The following is a 22,114-nucleotide window of genomic DNA, read 5'->3' as shown; positions in this document are numbered from 1 at the left end:
AAGATGGAACCCCTCGCCGATATTATCGGCCTGCCCGGTGGTTTATCAAGATTTTTATGAATCTTAGGTAGTGAATATAAAAGGGGCCTTACTGGGCGTTCAGTCGTCAGACAATTTTTGATGGCTGATGAAATAAGTCCTTCTTTGTGAGCATGTGAGATCAGACTGTCCAATTCTTTTTTAAAAGTCATGGTAGGATCCCCATTGAGTAGACGATAGGTGTTTACGTCGGCCAATTGCCGGTCAAGTTCAAGTTGGTAGTCTGTTAAATCTTGGACCACAATCGATCCACCTTTGTCCGATTGTCGGATGATTATGTCCTTATAGTTGGAGAGAGCACGGAGTGCTATCCTTTCTTGGTTGGATAAGTTCCAATGTGTCGGTTTCAAACTGTCAGTTGTTTTCGGTGTCTCCTTCTCCAAAAGTCGACTGAACGTTTTCAGGGATGCGTTCGTACTCACTGGATCAAAGCTGGACTTATGTTTGAGGGGGAAGAGATGTTTAGGCAGTGGTTCTGAGATGGGAATACTGGGATTTTTCCCATAATGTTCTTGTCGATGGATGGATCTATTTAGTTTATATGTGTCGACTCTCCATTGTAGGGGGTCAAATGCGGCTGTCGGCACAAATTAAAGTCCTTTTTGGAGAATAGACATCTCAATGGTGGATACAACTCTAGAGGATAAGTTAAAGACAAGGCTCTGGTCCTCCCTTATTTGCCCCGCTTTCTCCTTCCTCCTTTTGTTTTGCCCGCCGCGGCGGGTGGCGTTGTGTCGGCGCTTGCTAGTTGGGCACGGGTCCGTACCCCTAAAGGGCGGGAACCAGGGCCCGATCTTACGTCGCTGTCGCTGCCAGTAGAATATTGGTCAGTATGGACTGGTTGTTTAAGCTTTCTCCGAAATAAAGGTCGCCTTTCCTCTCTGGGATATGCGCCCGTCAGCCATGGGTATATGCGCAGTTGTTCATAATCCTGGTCGACTTTAATTTTTTTCTCCTTCTTGAACTTTGTCAGTTCTTGAGAATATTTGTCCATATCGGTGGTCAGCTGGGTTAGCCAGTTGGTAGCTGTGTCATCAATCAACTGTTTCATTTTTGCCGACTCAAATGCGTTGATTTTAACTTTGTATTTGTCCATTTCTTTCCTGGATTCCTCGATCACTAGTAATAGGAGATCGAATGAACATTTGTTCAGTATGGAGGTCCATTTAATACAGAAGTCCCCATTATAGCGTCCAATCGTGGGTGTGTTTCTAACGCGGAATCCGCGTGGAATTTTTTTCTCTCTATAGTAATTGGAGAGGGTCAGTCCATGTTGGTAGAAGTCAAGTTCTTTCTTTTTTAACCAAAGTAGTTCTTTATAAATGTCAGGACAGGTGTCATTATTTTGTGGTGTGTCCGGTTCATCGGAGAACAGTATGTTTTCTGCCTCCGATTCGGAATAGCTGTGTAGGGCTCCTGGAATCAGGGTGACCCGTTCTTGCGTCTTTTCAGCTGGGGTCGCTTTGGGTTGAGACATGGAGCCGGTGGCTGGTGCGGTATGGGGGAGTGAGGTTCAGAGGGAATAATCCCAATTACAAGGGCTGATGCCCGGTGCAGTGTCAGTGATGATTCACTGCTGTTCCGACGTGGTAAAGGTAAATAAATAGCTTGGGTGCCTTGCCAGAAATCCTTCACTCAGTACTCACAGTTAGCCGTGTCTACATGAGCGAGGGTACATATGTCTGTTCGCGCTGGCCGGCACTCTGAATGCTGTGCTGCATTGCTTGCCCGGTGCCTTCCAAAGTTTCCCCTCTGTTCCCTCTTTTATGTGGGAAAAACTGAAACCATGTTCAAAGAAAGAATGGCTAACCATCGGTCAGCCATTAAAGCAGCAGTTGGCAAGGACAACAGTGAACAACCAGTGGCCAGACACTTTGCTAAGGCAAAGCATAGTGTCACGGCCATAAGATACATGATCATTGATCAGGTTCCACCTCTTAAAAGAGGAGGTGATAGACAAACCAAGTTATTACAACTTGAGACCCGGTGGATTGAAAGATTGGGGACCCTAGCACCCCGTGGGTTAAACGAATCATTGGGATTGCATGCATTCTGTTGAAAATCCTTATCCAATAGTCAGGACGCAATATTGGGCATGTGTATTAAGACATATAACCACAGCATTGGTTCCCTCTTATATATATTTCATGGGGTTTTTCGACATGGTTATGCAGCTGACAGGTTGCGTAAAGGGAGATTACACCCACCACAATTCCACATACTGCATCTATTTATCCCTTCATGTATTCACTATATTTCTCATTGAATACTTACTTCATGAGATCTTATTTTAACCATTGCATATTCTTAACACTTTCTCTTGTATCTCTTTTTTTAGATGTGCTACTAATTATTACGATGTGGTTGCTTAGCAACGTGTTTGTGTACTGGCGATGACGCAGTAACCGAGCGCCGGATCTTGTGAAGGCGTCCGGAAGCAGCTGACTCCCCATGATGTGTTCACTGTCTATTTAGAGTGGTAAGTTTCACTGTTTTTTATTCACTCTGCTGATCTTGATAAAAGTGCACGGGCACTGAAACGTTGATCCACATTTGGGCATATCGTTGTTCTTTATTTCCCAGTCTGGGAGTGCCGCCGACCATACCACGCTATATATATATATCTAGTGTAGTGTCCATTTTTCTGTATCCGAAACACTGCCATCTGTTGGCAGCGAGTGAACCTACATCTCTTTCTCTCTCACACATGCACAAACACAAGGTACAGATGGAGCCGGCTCCTACCATTCAGGGGCTGGCGATTCTATCGCCAGCCCCCGCCAGCGGCCGGCTCTCGCCAGGGGCGCTCGTGCATGAGACGCTTGCGCATAATCCGTGGCTAGCTTACTCCGCTGCCCGCCGCCTCCCCTGGTGCCCCTCGCTGCCCTGCTGTCCCCCTATCCCTGCCCGTCTCCCTGAAGTGGAGACGGGCAGGGACCCGCAGTGGCGCTGTCCTGAAACTGGAACACATGTGTGTGTGTGAGAAGCACGTGCGTCCCAGTCAGGTGATGTGCCTCTGCGCCAGCGATCACCAGCAGAGACATGCTGGTCATCCCCCGAAGAGAGGCACTCCATCTGTAGCAGACTATCTTTTGAAGTATACTGGAAAAAAACAGGTACCGGAGTAGCTGTTGGAGCGCCTGTATGAGTTGTGAGGCCAGCAGCAATCTGAAAAGAGGGATTGTCAGTCCCTGTATGGTTGGAGGCGTGTGGTTCCTCCAATTTGCATTGGAGGAAGCAACACAAGGGTAACCACGCACATTTGTCTGGAGGAAAATTCCACCTTCTATTCTCCCTTCTCCCTACCCAACTGTGGACTAAGGTGATATTATCACAATAACTGGATGCAGCCTTTCTATCCACCTGTTAATCCCAACTTTTACTTTTTTCATTGCAATTGCATCAAATTTTAGCGTGTTATATGTACTTATTAAATTGTGATTATTTTTAAACATATATCTTGTTCTGCCATCAATTTAGCGCAATCTACACCCATACAATTTTTATCTTTTGAAGTATTTGCTTCGAGCGGGCTTACAGTGTAGTATAATTTGATGAGGGCACACATTTTACTTGTTTTAAAACAATCACTTCGTACACAATATCTGCAATCCAGTGAGAAACTCAAATGTTACCACAGTGTAATTAAGATCAAACCATATTAAATGTGCTAATAAAAAAAACTTTGCAGTGTACAGTGTTCTATCAGAATAATCTCTAATATTTCCCAACAGAAAATAATGTTTCAAAAGTTATCCAATTTTGTTATTGCATTTGCATATGAACTAAGAAAGCAAAATTACTTAACTGATTTATCTTTTCACAGTAATAGCCCTTTGCACAGGAGCTTGCAAAATCCTGGTTCTGCGGGTGGTTTAAAAGATTTGACCCAAGTCGTGAGACCTAGGATTTCAACCCAGCAAGTGGGCAGAGTTGAACATGAGGTCAACCTAGATCGCTATGCAGTGTAAATGGGAAACCCGGGTCAATGCAACCCAGGACCCTTTCACTGCAATGGAAAGGCCGGCGCTGGAAGATGCTCTCATTTCCCAGCGGCAGCAAAGGGAAATGAGTCTCTGGTGATACCACCTGCCCAGCATCTTGCCGAGTCAGGACACCGGTCTAAAAGTCTTGGAGCCGAGTCTAAAATCACGGGTGTGACCCGGCTTGCTGGTGCAATTATCTTGCGAAGAAACATGCTGCTGTGATGATCATACTGTACTTACCATTGGAGTGTTATCAAGAAACTACACATGAGTGTGAATACAGTGTATACATCTTGATTATCAAATAACTGTACTTTGCTAAGAGGCTTACTGTAGGCCTTCCTCACCAACTTCTAACTGGCTTGCATGCATGAAGATAAGCGCACCAACCCAAAATGTGTATAATATGCTATTATTGTATAAATATAGTTTGCAAGTAAACCTTTACAACCCTGTTGTGGTTTAAGTCACATTTCTATTGAGTCTTTCTATCAGGCCACTATGATGTGAAAGGGCCTTTGGAAAAAACCTGGGTTAAGCAACTCGGCAATCTGACACGGGTAAAAAGAAGTGTTTTACCCGGGAAGGATCTGGGTTGCTGGACAGTGTGAACGGGTAACTTTGGTCGAGCAACCTGTTCACTTCGATGGAAGAAGCAGCAACATTACCTTAATGCTTCCTCTTCCCTCTCTTCATTGCTTTATGCGCCACCGCTCCGCCCTGCCCCCCCCCCCCCACCCCCACCCCACCAAGATCTTTAGGTCAAGTTACTGTAAGTGGAATCATGACATACTGTAACATCTGAAGTATATTTCCATTATCTTGTTCTTTAAAACCATACAATACTACAGGAATACATCTAAGCCTGACCGAAAGAGCATCAATCTAAAGTTCTGTACACTACCCTCAGTACAAATATACATTTATTAGATTAGATAGTATAGCGATTATAGAGAGCGGAAGATTAGAAAGAGAGTGAGTGAGATGACAAGTCATTATAAAATGCATAAGTATCGCATTGAATATTTTTCAGTTTGATTTTCTAAAGTGCCTTTAAATAATGGATACATGTACTGTATGTGAAGAAGTCTTTAGGCCATTTCACTACAAAATTTTGCAAAACAAAAAACATATTTTGTAGACAGAATAAAATATAGAAGTCAAAAGCAAACCATTATCAATGTAAAAGTAAAAAAATCCTAATTAAGAACTGATTGTTTTTAACAGAATCTCATTACATAATTTCGTAACTCAGATTGAATTATCAAAGGATGTCATATTCCCACTTGGCAGAATTCCATATATGAATACGGTATAAAAGGTACAAACACCTGTATTATCTTCTTGCTTGGATACTGCTTTGATAATCCTTAGCATTCAACTAAAATATTAAAATACGTTCAGTACTTTCTTTAGTGATGGAGTTATTAAAACAAGAAGTCATTGTATAAGAAGTCTGTACCAAGTAAGTCAAACATATTTTAGATATTTTTTGTATAGTGAATTACTAACTGACAGAAAAAAAGGGGTTGACTACTTAATTAGACTTAGGAGTTTTCTCTTGTAATTACATTTTCATATCTTAGTCTAAAGCCATTATCCAGTATATACATATACCGACGGTCAAAATCCCGACAGTTATTGACCGACGGTCAAAATCCCAACAAGGTCAAAATCCTGACATGGTCAAAATACTGACATTTTAAATCCCGAAAAGGTCAAAATCCCGACAAGGTCAAAATACCGGTGAAAAAAACAGTGAAAAAACCCATGTCGACCTTGCGACCTGACGACCGAAAGTCATGTTGACTTTTTCAGCTGTCTACATTCGGTCAATGGTTGTCGGTATTTTGACCGTCTGGATTTTGACCGTCGGGATATTGACTGCATCCCAAATTAGATATGTCAGTTAATTAGATATTACTTAACTGCCAATTTTTTATTCCAAAAACTCTTCAGAATTATACGGTTTTTATGTTTAATTTAAATCAAGAACATGTATTAAAATGTTAATTTTATGAAAACAATAAATACATTTTAATTTTTGGAACATTAGGCACATTGCAACCATCACAACTTTGATTTTCTCAGTGGCTGCTGCTACTACCAGGTACATACTAGGGGTCTCCGGGAGGTTAATTTACAATTGTTGTATGGATGCTCTTCTTTGCCTGCCCAGGGGGGGTCGGGACTGCTGTGATGACTGATCAGCAGTGATTGGCAGCATAGCAGGCTTTGGGTATGGGTGCAGACAGACCAGAAGGTCAATATGTTATTGGCAATTGCCAGTAGATTATCTTCCAGTAGCTTAAGTGTGGGCAATAAGTGGCCCTCCAGCCAGGGCAGATGACAGTGGGGTCAAGGGAGACAAGTGTGATGGGCCCCAGAGATCTGAAGGGCCCCAGAGTTTCCATACCAGGGCACGGCTACTGCCTGTACTAGCTGGCCTGTCAGTGACCCTTGCGGCCTGGCCGTCTACTGTGCACCATCTGTGTGTGGCTGAGTCTGACTGACTCACTGTGTGCTACTGCCATCTACTGTGTGTGCACCCTGCCACTTGGTGCGCAGAGCCATCTACTCTGTGTGTGCGCATGGCCTGGGGCCGCAGGCGCACATCCGTACCCTCCGCTGGTGCTGTGGCCTCAGGCTCCTGTACTTTTACTGCGCATGCGCGGGTCGTCTGTTCCGCACTCTGCGAAAGACCTGCCCTGCCTGCTTGTAGTGCTCAGCATTCTTTTGTGAAAGTGACAGGCCAGCAGCAGCAGGAGCCAGCAGGAAGCAACAGCCATGAGCCAAGCCAGCAGGACTGAGAACGAGAGAAGTCCGCACCTGAAAGCAGGATCTGGAGCAGCAAAAGGTTAAATGTGGCTCATGCAGAAGAGCACTGTGTGGATTTGGGATTAGGTGGGGGGCCCCAGAAATATCATTGTACAGGGCTCCAGGATCGAAATGGTTTTTTTCACTGTTTTTTTCACCGGTGCCTGCCTCTTTAAAAAGTCTCCAAGTTTGGCCAGCTTCCCACACCTCCACCACCGGACTCAGAATGCATTGTATACAGCTCTATGGGCAGTATTCAATGTGAATACTGGCAACGTGCAGCGAATACTGTTTAGGATTCGCTGCACATTCGCCACTGCTCACTGCGTTCCGGAGCCTCGCCGGCTCCGGTATTTAACTAGTCAGGGCTTGCTGCCCCTGACCGGCGAATTTGAGCTCCTGCGGCGGACGCCGCAGGGAGCCTGAGGACGGTGGCACGCAGGGAGAGGGAAGTCTCCCTGCCTGCCCCAGAACATTTGTGGGGGGGAGGTGGTCTCCCCGGGTGCCAGGCAGCACAGGCTGCCCCCCGGGGTGCCAGCAGGGGACCGGGTATATTCACTACACCCCATCATGCATATGTAATGATCGGGTGAAGTGAATATATGAATATCTAATGAGCGGCTCGGCTCCGGCCCCCTGCTGGCTGGTCTGTGTAAAAAAAAAAAAATATATATATATATATATATTTTTTTTTAAATTAAATATATATTCATGTGCTTACAGCACATGAATAAAAATAGCATGCCCCCCGTAAACCGCCCTCATCACCCCCCACCCCCCCCCCCTTACCTTCTTTCTTTCATCCCTGACTTCCCTTTTCTATATTCTCTACTTTTTACATGAGCCGGTTAACATGCAACTCTTTTACCTTCTCCCATGTTTTTCTAATTGTCACAACGCCCATCTAGTCATGGTGGCGTAGTTGGTGGTATTGATGTTATCTAGACTGATCCTCCGTTTAGTTCCACGGAAATGCAAGGGATTGTCTATAACGAATGCTTCAAGTCTGGAACAGAGGTCTGCCACACATTGTATTGGGCTACATAACTCTGTAATATGATGAGAGCTACTAATGTAACAGTTAGTTGATGTTCATTTGATGTTTGCTTGTTTTCCATTTTTCTTAATAAAAATTGATTGCAAAAAAAAAAAATAGCATGCCCCTCCTCAGAATAAAATTCCAGATTTTTTGACACCAATTGTAAAAAACAAAACACTTTATTTTAAAAGTTCACCTTCCACTTCACCATAAAAAGATAGCGATTGCTACTCGGTGAATCGTGGCGAAAAAAACCTTGAAATGTATTCGCCATCTAGTCATTGAATAGGGTGATTCACCGTTTTAGTCAGAAATTCGCCTTACAGCACAAAATCGCCATAAAAACCTGGCGAATCAGCCTCATTGAATACCGCCCTATGGGCAGTATTCAATGTAAGTACTGGCGACGTGCAGCGAATCCTGTTTAGGATTCGCTGCACATTCGCCACTGCTCGCTGCGTTCCGGAGCCTCGCCGGCTCCGGTATTCAACGAGTCAGGGGCTCGCTGCCCCTGACCGTCGAATTTTAGCTCCTGCGGCGGACGCCGCAGGGAGCCTGAGGACGGTGGCAGGCAGGGAGATGGAAGTCTCCCTGCCTGCCCCAGAACGTTTGTGGGGGGGAGGTGGTCTCCCCGGGTGCCAGGCAGCACAGGCTGCCCCCCGGGGGTGCCAGCAGGGGACCGGTATATTCACTACACCCGATCATGCATATGTAATGATCGGGTGAAGTGAATATATAAATATCTAATGAGCGGCTCTGCTCCGGCCCCCTGCTGGCTGGTCTGTGTAAAAAAAAAAAATATTTATGGTACTTGTGGATTATCACGGCTCCCATCACATGCCATCGCATGCCATATATAGTGGCATGCGATGCGATTTTTACCGATTTTTGACGTTTTTTGACAAAATCGTATGCAATCGCATACGATTTTGCACTGAAAAGCATCCAAATGCATTGGAATTAGTATTAAACATGTTCAATGGCCCCCAAATGGCATTTTTGAGGCTGTACCACCCCCACTATCAACGCAAACCCGACGCGTGGCGAGCGGCGGCGGTACGCGTCCTACGACCTTTTCATACCCCCACTATCCACGTCGGCGTGGAGTTGAGAATAGAAAGTGTGGCGAGCGCAGCGTGGCGAGGGGACGCGGACACCTGTGAAGCCCGTGAGGGGACGCGTATACCTGTGAAGGTATCCGTGTCCCCTCGCCACGCTTCGGGCTCGCCACACTTTCTATTCTCAACTCCACGCCAACGTGGATAGTGGGGGTATGAAAAGGTCGTAGGACGTGTACCGCCGCCGCTCGCCACGCTTCGGGTTCGCGTTGATAGTGGGGGTGGTACAGCCTCAAAAATGCCATTTGAGGGCCATTGAACATGTTTCATACTAATTCCAATGCATTTGGATGCTTTTCAGTGAAAAATCGTATGCGATCGCATGCGATGCGATTTTTTCGCATACGATGGCCATCGTGGGAGCCGTGATAATCCACAAGTACCATATTTTTTTTTTTATTAAATATATATTCCTGATTATTTCACACCAAATGTAAAAAACAAAACACTTTATTTTAAAAGTTCACATTCCACTTCACCATAAAAAGATAGCGATTGCTACTCGGTGAATCATGGCGAAAAAAACCTTGAAATGTATTCGCCATCTGGTCATTGAATAGGGTGATTCACCGTTTTAGTCAGAAATTCACCTTACAGCACAAAATCACCATAAAAACCTGGCAAATCAGCCTCATTGAATACCGCCCTATGTGTTTGTAATGGTCGCATCATTGTGACCAGTTCACAACTCAACTTGGAGCTGTGAAGTCCATGGGGAGAAGAAGGCTGCTGATGATGGATGTGGGAACGCACAGAAAATTACGGCGGCATACCCTCAAATGCCCGCAAGGTGTCACTCACCTTTCGGGTGGGGTTTTACACCTGCCTCACCTGCAGTGCACATATTTTTGTCCATCTAAGAAATATTTTGTCAGAAAGAGTGAACTAGAATAAGGGCCTCAGTTCCTGCTGGAGCCTGCTGAAAAATAGCCCTGTCAGAGAACAGAGCTTTCTAAGTTCAGACAGACATTCTCCAGTTAATTGCTAATGTGAAATATTCAAAGTATATTTACTACATCAATTCTAAAACAAATAAAAAACAAGTAGAAATTCAAAATGTTGACCTGATTGTAGATACAATACAAAGGTGGCTGGTGAATATATGGTACGTACTGATATGGATTTTATTTACATAAGTCAAATGGTACACATGAAACCCCAATACAGGAATGAGATCTCATTACCGCAAGTTTGAACTTAAAATAGGGATACTCCAGGTGTAGTAACCTACTATACAATGTATTGTTTGTCTGAGTGGTGAATAATTCCCAGCAGCCTCGGCAGCTGCACAGAAACTCTGTAGCATGTCACATGACCAGTGTCAGGAGGAGAGTTAGGCAGGGCAAGGGCAGTCTCTCTCAGTCTGTGAGGAGAGGTGTGGGGAGTCAAGCCTCAAAATACATTCATCCCAGCCCAGAAGAGGGGTGTTCTTATATTTACCTATGCTGTATACTGTTAAGAGGCATTTTACCTCAGAAAAGCACATTTTACCTCAGAGAGCTACATAACTCCCAACATGACCCTCTCCAGGAGGGACACATTGCTCTACACCTGCAATTCCCTCTTGATGCATGATTGCCATCACCTGTGGTGAAACACCTTTCTTATCAATTAACCTGTTCAGCACAGGTGACGGTAATTCTACATCAAGAGGGAAGTGCAGGAGCAGAGCAATTGTGTCCATGTTGGAAGGTATGAAGCTAAAGTCAGCTATTATCTATACACAGCCACAGACAGAAAAGAGACATTTTACCTCAGAAAGGCTGTTATATGCTCCTCTCTCACCCAGATGTACAGTATATATTTAAAGTTGTACTATACCAGGAAGGTTACAAGAAGCTAATAACATAATGCAGGGTTAACACAGAGATTGCGTTTACCTCAGATGATACCTGTATAACAGGCAGACATTTATTTCAATCCTCATCAGAAGGAGAAAAGAAGAATTTTTCCCTTACTAATATTATTTGATGGAGAAATTGTGACTGTAATAAGCAATATGGTGTAAAGACTTTATACATTGAGTTACACGCTTAAGCAAAGGATATGAAGAAAAGTGGAGAGAGAATATACAGGAGGTTGTTCTGATTCACTCGGAAAGGCACAATCACTCTCTAATGGACAAAACCACATGCACTGCAGGTGGGGCTGATGTAACATGTGCAGAGAGAGTTAGATTTGGGTGGGGGGTGTACTTCAAACTGATATCTATAATGCAGTGAAAAAATAAAGCAGCCAGTATTTACCCTACACAGAAAAAATAAAACAACAGATCTAACTCTATCTGCACATGTTACATCTGCCCCACCTGCAGTGCACATGGTTTTGTCCATTAACTGTCCCGCTTATAGTGGGAATGTCCCGGTATTGTCCCGCGGTGGGGGGGGAGGCAGTTGTGAGTACCCCCTGTCGTCCGTGAACAGATGTTGTGTGCATGCGCACAGCCTCTATTCTTGCAGACAGAGGGGCTGGGGGCTGGCCAGCAGCTCACAGAGCTGCTGGGCATGCCCCCACCGTGGCGGAAAACGGGGTGTGGTGTCGTGACAGCGCCGCAAGTTTAGGACATGCCCCCTTTCTGATAGGCCACACCCCACAAATTTGAGGCACGGCTTCGGCGCGTACCCTGTCCCTCGGTGGAAAATCATTCAGTGCATTCACATTGAGCGATTTCCGCCCATCCCAGGGGTTAACCACCTTCCACAGCCGAACGGACAGCGGCGGTCGGCGATGATGCGGGAGCATGCATCATCGCCTACCGCTGAGGCATACACACTGAGGGATTATGAGCTGAAAGTAGCTGGAAACACTGAAAGTGAGCTACTTTTAGCTCAAAATCGACCAGTGTGTGTGGGCCTGAAGCAGGGCTGGGCAACACCGTCCCTCCAGATGTTGATGAACTACACATCCCAGCATGCCTTGCATCAGTTTTTCAGCATGGCCACATAGCAAAACTAATGCAAAGCATCCTGGGATGTGTGGTTCACTAACATCTGGAGGGCCGGTGTTGCCCAGCCCTGGCCTGAAGTATGTATTGTTACTTTAGTTTGATATTAAGTATTGCATTTATATTTAGATGATGCTTGTATTGCTATGTTTTGGTCTAGTCTATGCTTTCTATTCTCAGCAGCATTCTTAGTGATGATTGTTATACACGTCACGTCTGTTGTCTGCTGCCTGGCAATTTACGTTGATGCTGGTGCGACGGCTATCACAGCTGATGTTAGGAGGTGGCGCTGTCTTTTGGGCACTGGGTGAAGTAATGTAAGGTAAGAGCTTGCATGTATTAAGATGTATCTTGATGAAAATTTACTAGTTAAACATTGAAGCATTTTATTTATAGAAACTTATTACCAGACTGTAAAAGACATTACCAGACTGTAAAAGACATAACATCAATGTCAGCGCTGAGGCCATCTAGTGGCCATTGGCAAAACCTGAGCAAGCTGATGTAGATGTGTGTGGTATACGGTCTGACAGTCAGGATGCTGGTTTTGCATGTGCAATGGAGATCAATATAATTTCAGAGCAAGAAGGCTGACCTCCAGTAACCTCGCCGGGACAAGCCTGTAGTGCAAGTTCTGTCCCGGAATAAAGTTCAATTTAAATGTGATAACATTGTTGAAACACAGTATGCCACAATAACATGCAGTATATTTCAAACAATTACTACTTTTTATACTAAATAATCTAATTGTTGGAGCCTCATTAATGTCTATATTTCACAACATTACTTACTGCCTAGCTGCTCAGGAAGCCTCCCAAAATGTCAAAATAGGGGTTGCTGTACTAGGTCAAGCCCAGCCACACCAATGCCCTGCTCCTTTTTCTATGTAGTGAAGGCCCCACAATAAACCCCCACACACACACACACACATCGGCTGTTCGAGGAATGCCCAATATAACATAGTAATTAAGGCTGAAAAAAATCGAGTTCAACCTATCTAACTTGTAACTACTGACTTGAGTAGGTCATATCCCTTAGACGCCAAAAATTCATCCAGTTTTGATTTAAATTCATTAACAGTAGTTGCTGTAACCACCCCCACCGGCAATGAGTTCCAGAATGTTACTGCACTAATGGTGAAGAATCCTCTTCTTAATTCAGTTCAGAATTTATTTTCCTCGAGCCTCAGTACATGCCTGCGTGTCCTAAGTATAGGCCTGTTAGTGACCAATCATCTCCCAGTTCCATATGATTCCCATTCCTGTATTTGAACATACGAATCATATCACCTCTCAACCTCCGTTTATCCAGTGAAAACATTCTGCCTGGTTAACTTATCTTTATATTCTAGTAATTCAAGAGCTTTTACTAGCTTAGTTGCCCTTCTCTGTACCTGTTCCAATTCATTTGTGTCCTTTTTAAGGTGCGGTGCCCAGAACTGAACACAATATGCCTTGTAAAGAGGCACTATCACATTGGCATCCCTTGAATCCATTCCTCTTTTAATGCATGCCAGTGTCCAGTTTGCTTTTGCTGCTTCACTTGAGCAGTGTACACTATTACCCTATTTTTCATCTATGATGACCCCCAAGTCCTTTTCTACAGCAGCATTCCCTATAATAACTCCATTTAGCCTATAAGTAGCTTGTTCATTTTTGTTGCCATAATGAATTACTTTACATTTATCAACATTAAACTGCATTTTCCACCTTTCCGCCCACCTTTCCAGTTTATTTAAGTCACTTTGTAGTGTATCCACATCCTCTTCTGAGTTAATTTCCTTACTCAATTTCATGTTGTCTGCAAATATTGCAATTTTACTTACTATGTCACTTCTAATATCATTAATGAATATATTAAACAAGGTGGGTCCCAATATTGAACCTTATGGGACTCCACTTTGGACCATACACCAGCAGGAATGTATGCCATTTACCACCACTCTCTGTCCCTGATTGTGCAACCAGTTTTTAATCCAATTACAAATTTTATCTCCTAACCCTAAAGTACCTAGTTTCCTTAATAACCTTTTATGAGGCACCGTGTCAAAAGCTTTATCGAAATCAAGCAGTATTACATCTACAGATTTCCCTAAGTCCAGCCCCCTACTGACTTCCTCATAGAAGCTAATTAAATTAGTCTGACATGATCTATTTTTGATGAACTATAGAATGTAAGCTTGCAGCAGGGCTCTCCTACCCCCAAGTCTGTCTGTTGTTACCCAGTTTGTTTTATCACTGTCTACTAATGTAAAGCGCAACGGAATCTGCTGCGATATATAAGAAACTGTAAATAATAAATAAATGAACGAACGCATGCTGAGCCTTACTTATCACTTTCTACTGTTCTAAGAAATTTTGTATACTATCTCTTATTATTCCTTCTAATATTTTCCCCACAATGGATGTAAGGCTGACCAGTCTATAATTTTCAGGGTTAGTTTTGCTACCTTTCCTCCATATTGGTACTACGTTAGGTATGCGCCAGTCCCTAGGTACCATAGACGAGTTAATTGATTCCACGAATGTCAGATATAATGGTAGTGCTATGACAGAGCTCAATTCTTTTAGTATCCTAGGGTGTATTTCATCCAGGCCAGGAGATTTGTTACTATTTAGGTTCTGTAATCTATTTTTGACTATTTGCTTACTCAAACATACAGTTTGGGAGCAATCAAGAGCTGAGCATTTAATCTGTGGCAGATCTTCTGAAAATTCTTCCCTTGTAAATACCGAAGCAAAAAATTTAATTGAATAATTCCGCTTTCTCTTTTCGTTCTATTACCAAAGTACCCTGCTTATTTTTTTAGTGGGCCAATATTTTCCTTCCTTAAACATATCCTGTTTATATAACTGTAGAATTTATTGGGATTCTATTGGCTATCTGCGGCTATTTTACGTTCAGTTTCTAATTTAGCCATCTTGATTGTATTTTTACATTTCTTATTACATTCTTTATATGCGGCAAATGATTTGGGTGTCCCATCTTGTTTAAATGCAATGACATTTGAATTGCAGGATGCATGAATTGCATCACTGTAGTCCTGCCCATAGGCGAATCTAGAATTATGGTAATGGGTGGTCCCAGATCTAGACAAAATAAAAGGGGGACCTTTGCGCGGCGTAGCCGTGCAGCAAAAAGGGGGCGTGGTCTCATGGGAAGGAGGCGTGGCATCACAAAAAGGGGTGTGGTATTACACTTTAGACCATACACAGTAATGCCCATTACACATTTTTAGCAAACTCCGTAATACCCATTACACATAAAGCCACACGCCGTAATGCCAATTACACATAAGGCCACACACCATAATGCCCATTACACATTGTGCCACACATCATGATGCCCATTACATACTATATAACAAACCATAATGCCCATTACATATTTGCCACTGCTTACCTACGTGCTCATTGCTAGGGGGTTCTTGCTTGATGGCACCATAGTACCCATTACACATGATGCCGCACACCATAGTACCCATTACACATGATGCCGCACACCATAGTACCCATTACACATGATGCCGTGCACCATAGTACCCATTACACATGATGCTGCAGTGACTCTGTCAGGCTTCGGCCTCTTCAGGGCCGACCGCGACAAAGAGCTCTCGGGCAAATCCAAAGGAGGGGGCATCTGTCTGTACATTAACGACAGGTGGTGCACAGACATAAAGTCCCTGGGCAAGTCATGCAGCTCCCAACTAGAGACTCTTACCATCAAATGCAAACCTTTCTACTCCCCTCGGGAAATTGCCTCTATTATCCTAGTAGGAGTATACATCCCCCCACAACCAAGTCCAACAGAAGCCCAACTTCAGCTGGCCACTCTGATAACGGACAACGAACTTAGACACCCAGACTCGTTGCTCATTGTGCTTGGTGACTTCAACTGTGCCAACCTGAGCCAGGAGCTCCCAAAATACACCCAGCAGGTCACATGCCACACAAGAGAGGGGCGAACACTAGACCACTGCTACACCACTATAAAGTCTGCATACCGATCCATACCCCATGCAGCACTGGGTCTCTCCGACCACTGCATAGTCCACCTTCTTCCAACATATATCCAGAAGCTAAAGTCTGCTAAGCCTGTTACCAAGTCTGTCAAAAACTGGTCAATCGAGGCAAAAACAAAGCTTCAGGCCTGCTTCGACTGCACTGACTGGATGGTGCTCGAAGCCTCTGCCTCTGACATAGGTGAACTAGCGGATGCAGTCACATCCTACATCAGCTTCTGCGAGGACTTATGTGTACCAACCAAGCAAATCCGATCCTTTAACAACAACAAGCCATGGTTCGGTAGCCAGCTCAGGAAACTCCGCCGAGCCAAGGAGGAGGCATACAGCAGCGGGGACAGGACACAGTACAAAGAAGCCAGGAACTCCTTGACTCGGGGTATCAAACTCGCAAAAAGGGAATATACAAACAAGCTGACACACAACCTCACAGCAAAGGACCCTGCGGCAGTATGGAAGGGCATGCAAAACATAACAAATTACAAGAAAGCCCAAACACAGTCTGAAACCAGCCATGAACTTGCAGAAGACCTGAACAAGTTCTACTGCAGATTTGAGCTGGCTGTACCTCCCCCACTCCATCCCAAAGACCACCACACCCAGGCCCTCCACTTGGACCAAGGCGAGGTAGAAGCAGTACTCAAAAGAATAAAACCTAAGAAGGCTGCAGGACCGGATGGTGTGTCGCCATCCAGCCTTAGGACCTGTGCAGCTCAGCTCGCCCCCATCTTCACAACGATATTCAACTCCTCCCTGGACTTGTGCAAGGTTCCTGCCTGCTTCAAACGCTCTATCATCATCCCCGTCCCTAAGAAAACACCCACGAAGGACCTAAATGACTTCAGGCCAATTGCACTAACCTCAGTGGCCATGAAAGCATTTGAAAGACTAGTACTGAAGCACCTGAAAGAAGTGACAAACTCTTACCTTGACCCCATGCAGTTTGCCTACCGGGCGAACAGAAGTGTAGAGGATGCGGTCAACCTCGGGCTGCACCATATTTTACAACACCTCGGCCACCAAGGCACCTATGCAAGAGTCCTATTCGTGGACTTCAGCTCAGCATTTAATACTATCGTTCCCGGCATCCTGCAGCCAAAACTCCTCTCCTTAGGAGTCCCAGGATCAACATGCTCATGGATAGTGGACTTTCTAACAGCAAGGGAACAGGTGGTCAAAGCCGGCGCCTTCTCGTCCAGCACACGAACAATCAGTACTGGAGCCCCCCAAGGATGCGTCCTCTCCCCTCTGCTCTTCTCTCTCTACACGAATGACTGCACCTCAGCTGAGCAGTCAGTGAAAATCATCAAATTCGCAGATGACACCACTATTATCGGCCTAATCAAGGATGGTGACGAGACCGCGTACAGGCATGCAGTGGAAAAGCTGACACAGTGGTGCAGCAGCAACAACCTCGATCTAAACCCCACCAAAACAGTTGAGATGGTGGTTGACTACAGGAAAAAACCAAATGCACTAGCCCCGCTAACAATAGCCAACGCAGTGGTGTCGCGGGTTGATTCCTTCAAATTCCTAGGGACAACCATGTCCAGTGACCTAAGATGGGGATTAAACATAACCACAAACATCAAAAAGGCCCAACAGCGCCTGTTCTTCCTGAGGCAACTCAGGAAATTCAACAGCCCACAGGAGCTGCTGTGCGTATTCTACACCGCCATCGTGGAGTCTGTCTTATGTTCCTCGATCACAATCTGGTACGGTGGCGCAAGCGAGAACGACAAACAAAAACTGCAGAGGGTAGTGAAGACTGCGGAAAGGATCATAGGGACCGACCTCCCCCCGATAAGGGATCTGTTCTCATCCAGGGTAAGGAAACGTGCTGAGAAGATCGCAAACGACAAGCTGCATCCTGGTCACAACCTGTTCGACATCCTACCATCCAGAAGACGGTTCAGGTCCATCCCCGTCAAAACGTCCAGATCAGCAAGAAGCTTCTTTCCGTTAGCTGTCCATCACCTGAACAATCTAATCAAAGTGAATTCAATCCCAATATCAACAGCCAAACAACGTGTCCCTACTTGGCGACCTGACCACCATAGTCGTAGCTAGAAATTAAATGCTTGTAATGTCTTTATGTAATATATGTAATGTCTCCCTCCCCCCCCTTTTCATCCCTGCTTGATGCTGCACTGTAATCCACAAAAAATTCCTAGTGTGCGCAAGCACACATGGCCAATAAAGTTGATTCTATTCTATTCTATGCTATAATGCCCCTTACATAGGATGCTGCACACATAATGCCCCTTACACATGATGCTGCACACATAATGCCCCATACACATGATGCTGCACACATAATGCCCCTTACACATGATGCTGCACACCGTAATGCCCCTTACACATTAAGCCACGCATTATGCGTAATGCCCCCACATACCGCCACTTGTAGCTTCCCTTAAGCAATGCCCCCAAAAGTGCCACTTACTGTAAATTTTTATATGAGCCTTTGCTGCTGCTGCAGGGAGAGATGGAGAGCTATGGGGAGAGGAGCAGAGCGCAGCGCAGAGCACGCTCCCACTCCCCTCCTGGTGTCCCCTCTAGCCGAATGGACATTTGAAATATTGTGTGCGCTGTTGTTGTGCGTGACATCGGGGGAGCACGCCAGGCGCTGGCACCACATGATTAAAGGGGGGGCTGGCTGAGGTGAAAGCGGGGAGAAGAATTGAAGCGGAAGCTGCAGGGGTGACAGTCATTGACAGCTGGGCAGAGAGCAGGGGGCTGCCCAGCTGTATTCAGAGCACTGCAGGTCACGGCTGTTTGAAATAATACCCCTTTCACAACAGAAAATGCAGGGATTCACCCAGGAATATGGTCCCAGGATCATGCAGGGACATTCCCAGGCTGACCCCTTATACACCAGCCTAGTCCCTGCATTTTCTGGTGTGAGGGGGAGGAACAACCACTCCCCTCTCCCTACCCCCCTTAAACCAACCAGCTATAACTTCTGAACCAACTGACCCATTTACATGAGACCAGTATCATATTGAAGAACTTTTGAGTTGGCTTCAAATGATTTTGGACCCGTGAAACTGGGCTGTTTGGTTCTAGAGAAATCTGCCCTCAAAGAACATAAACAGTCATGAAATTACATTTAAGAAATGAAAAAAAAAAGGTTTAACCTCAATATCCCTGGAACCAATTAACCCATATGGATCCAGCCTGGTATCAGATTGAAGGCCCAGCGATTTGGGTTCGACTGCGATCAACCTCAAGCTTCAGTGATGCTGAAGGGGGAACTGGCAGCCGTTGAACTGGGTGGGGGTCGGAATTAGCGGGTCCCATGTTATCCTATAGGAAAAACGTTCCAGCTGTGCCTGGCAGTATCTCTGGTTCCCAGTGGGCTAGAGACACAGGACTGGGCTCGTTGGAAAGCCCCATTCCCCATCTACAAAATGGGCTAATGGGTGGTCCTGTGCACCCCCGGACCACCCCCTAGATTCGCCTATGGTCCTGCCCCCACAATACAATGCCTGCTTTTTTTGATGTGTCACCCCCTGGTCACCAGTGGTGCCCCTTCTGGAGGAGGGGCAGAGAGGTAGGTAATTATGCATAAAATGATTCTCTGTATGTAGTGATAATATATAGACAACTGACATTTACATGACTCAGACTTAATAGTAACAATGATTTTGTATTTATTGTTGCAGGTTTATTTTCCCAACAAAATGCAAGCTGCAAACAATTTGACAGTGAACAAATTTATTCTTTTGGGGTTTTCAAATATCCACCAGTACCAAAATGTCCTCTTCTGTGCTGTTCTCTTGGCATACATTATATGCATGATTGGAAACTTTACAATAATAATTTTAGTTAGAACCGAGTCTAGTCTTTGTAGTCCAATGTACTATTTCATTGGTATATTTTCTACTTTGGAAGTAATGTTTGTCTCAGTAACGGTTCCAAAACTCTTAGCCATCCTCATTCAGACTAAGAGGACAATATCGGTTTCTGAATGCTTTACACAGATGTACACGTTCAACGCACTTGGGGAAACCGAATGCTTCCTACTAGCCGTAATGGTCTTCGATCGCTATTTAGCTATAAAACACCCATTGCATTATTCTGTTATTATGAACAGAACATTTTGTTACAAATTGGCAGTCTTTCCATGGTTGTCCGGTTTTTGTGTGTCTTTTTTTCCAACAATTTTTACAATTCTTTTGGATTTTTGTGGCCCGAATGAGGTCAACCACTTCTTCTGTGACCTGGCGCCAGTGCAGAATTTGGCATGTTCAGACTCGTTTGTCAGTAATGTGGCCACAAGTTTGGCGGCCATTGTTGCAACTGTTTTGCCTTTCTTTACTATAATAGGGTTCTACTTTTATATCATACGGACTGTGTTAAAGATTAAAACCAAAGAGGGGAAAAAGATAGCTTTCTCCACCTGCTCATCCCATCTCATTGTAGCTTCTATGTTTTACGGCTCTGCTATTATTGTATATGTTAGACCCAAAGGCAGTCACTATGATAAATTCCTTGCTCTCACGTATACAGTTGTTATACCAATGCTGAATACCTTTATTTATACTTTCAGGAATCGAGAGGTAAAGAATGCTTTAAGAAAATTAAGTAGGCCGCTTCACATGTAGTCTCAAAGTTAACACTGTACAAAGGCATTTTTTTTAAAGTTGTATACAATCCAGATTGTTCCACAGTTAAGCAATAATCAGGCAACTAATGTTGCGATGGTTTTGCAACAGTGGTCCTGAGGAAGGCTTATGCACAGTGACAGGTGGGGCCCATTAATGGGCGCAATGGAGTTGCTACGACTCAAAGGCAGGCGTGTCAAGGGGCTTGTTTCAGCCTGCGACTGTGATCCCATATGCAGTAAAAAGGGCTCTTACTTCCTGTTGCCATGCTGTGTGTCAATAGGGCTACTCGGATCTATGAAATGATTTGTGATGGATTTTGCATCTTTGTACACATCCTACAAGATCTGCAAGTCTTTTGATGGATGTCTCAATCAGCGGTGCAACTACACATTTTGTGCCGCTCTGTAAAAAAACTTTCAGATGCCCTCCTTCCCATAGTACCTGCTGGTTTTCCCAGAGTTCTGCTCATTATCAGGGGATCCCCAACCCCAGCTACCACTGTCCTGCAGGTTCTCCGAGGGCCACTGTTTGCACATGCCCCCTTCATACTATTGAAAATGTCCCTCCTAAAATGGCTGCCGTCTCCTCTAGAATCCTAATTAACTGTCTCCTTTGAGGTGGTGGCCATTTTAGGAGGGACATCTCTTCCATGGTGCTGATCCTTAGGCCAGTGGCTCCTCCTATGCTGCACTGACAGCGACGTGGCAGCCTGGGACAGTTGTCCCCACAGTACTACCCGTGCCCACAAGCCAACCAGGGTCTCCAAGCCACCGCAGAGACTGGGCGGACTGTTACTACACCACTGGTCCCATTTCATTTCCAGCGGGTTGCGCAATAGCATATAATCACATATTAGCATTTTACAAATTTGCAGCTTCCAATGGATTCGTGTACTGTACATCTCTGAATTAGGCCCTGGGACTCGGCTTTACTTGTGAAGGTGCAAAAGGATATCTTAACTGTTTTAGGCTGGTATCCTATAAAATGTGATCATATTTCAGCAAAAATAAATGGATCATTATGGCGATTTTAGCCCAATGGTCATCAGTGGGCTATCCAATTATTGTCCTTTTTTTACCGAAAATGTATCATACATAAGGCATGGGATCCAGGATAAGCTCCCAATCCCATGTGCTATCGCATCATTCTGCATCACATTGATATCCAGTTAACTTCAGTGGTTAATTTCTGTTAATTCTTTATCCTAATTTATTATTGGTAATTTGTTTGAAGACTGGATGTTGTTTTATTGCATAGCAGAATGTGCCCTTTTAGTAACATTGCCAAAATGTGGACAATAAATATTTTTAATATTGTTTAATCCTTGCTTTTGTGTGTCAATGTCCACTTTAGTATATGCGGTATAACCCTTCTACTTAAAAAAAAAAAAACAATATTCAATGATTTAAAATTGATGGCCAACATTTTTTCGAATTAGCAAAGAAATTATAGATGTAAACAGTAAACAGTAAAAGTGGCCAAAGAGAGGTGTCTATGGTGCTAGGGGATAGGGTGGTGTATTGTGTCACCCTGCAGC

General features: G+C 44.5%; 1 protein-coding gene across 1 annotated transcript; it reads left to right on the top strand.

Moving 5' to 3' along the window:
- Nucleotides 1-1,840: 1,840 nt before the first annotated feature.
- On the top strand, nt 1,841-20,574 carry LOC146049492 (olfactory receptor 10C1-like). The gene is made up of 3 exons (XM_083166038.1): nt 1,841-1,988; nt 4,521-4,585; nt 19,633-20,574. The coding sequence occupies exons 1-3, from the start codon at nt 1,841-1,843 to the stop codon at nt 20,572-20,574; spliced, it is 1,155 nt and encodes a 384-aa protein (XP_083022164.1).
- The last annotated feature ends 1,540 nt before the right edge of the window (nt 20,575-22,114 follow it).

The sequence above is a fragment of the Crinia signifera genome, chromosome 12, assembly GCF_055691185.1.
Source record: "Crinia signifera chromosome 12, ASM5569118v1, whole genome shotgun sequence".
NCBI classification, from domain to species: Eukaryota; Metazoa; Chordata; class Amphibia; order Anura; family Myobatrachidae; genus Crinia; species Crinia signifera.
The sequence above is the reverse complement of the archived record's forward strand: the minus strand, read 5'-3'. Positions and strand labels throughout refer to the sequence as shown.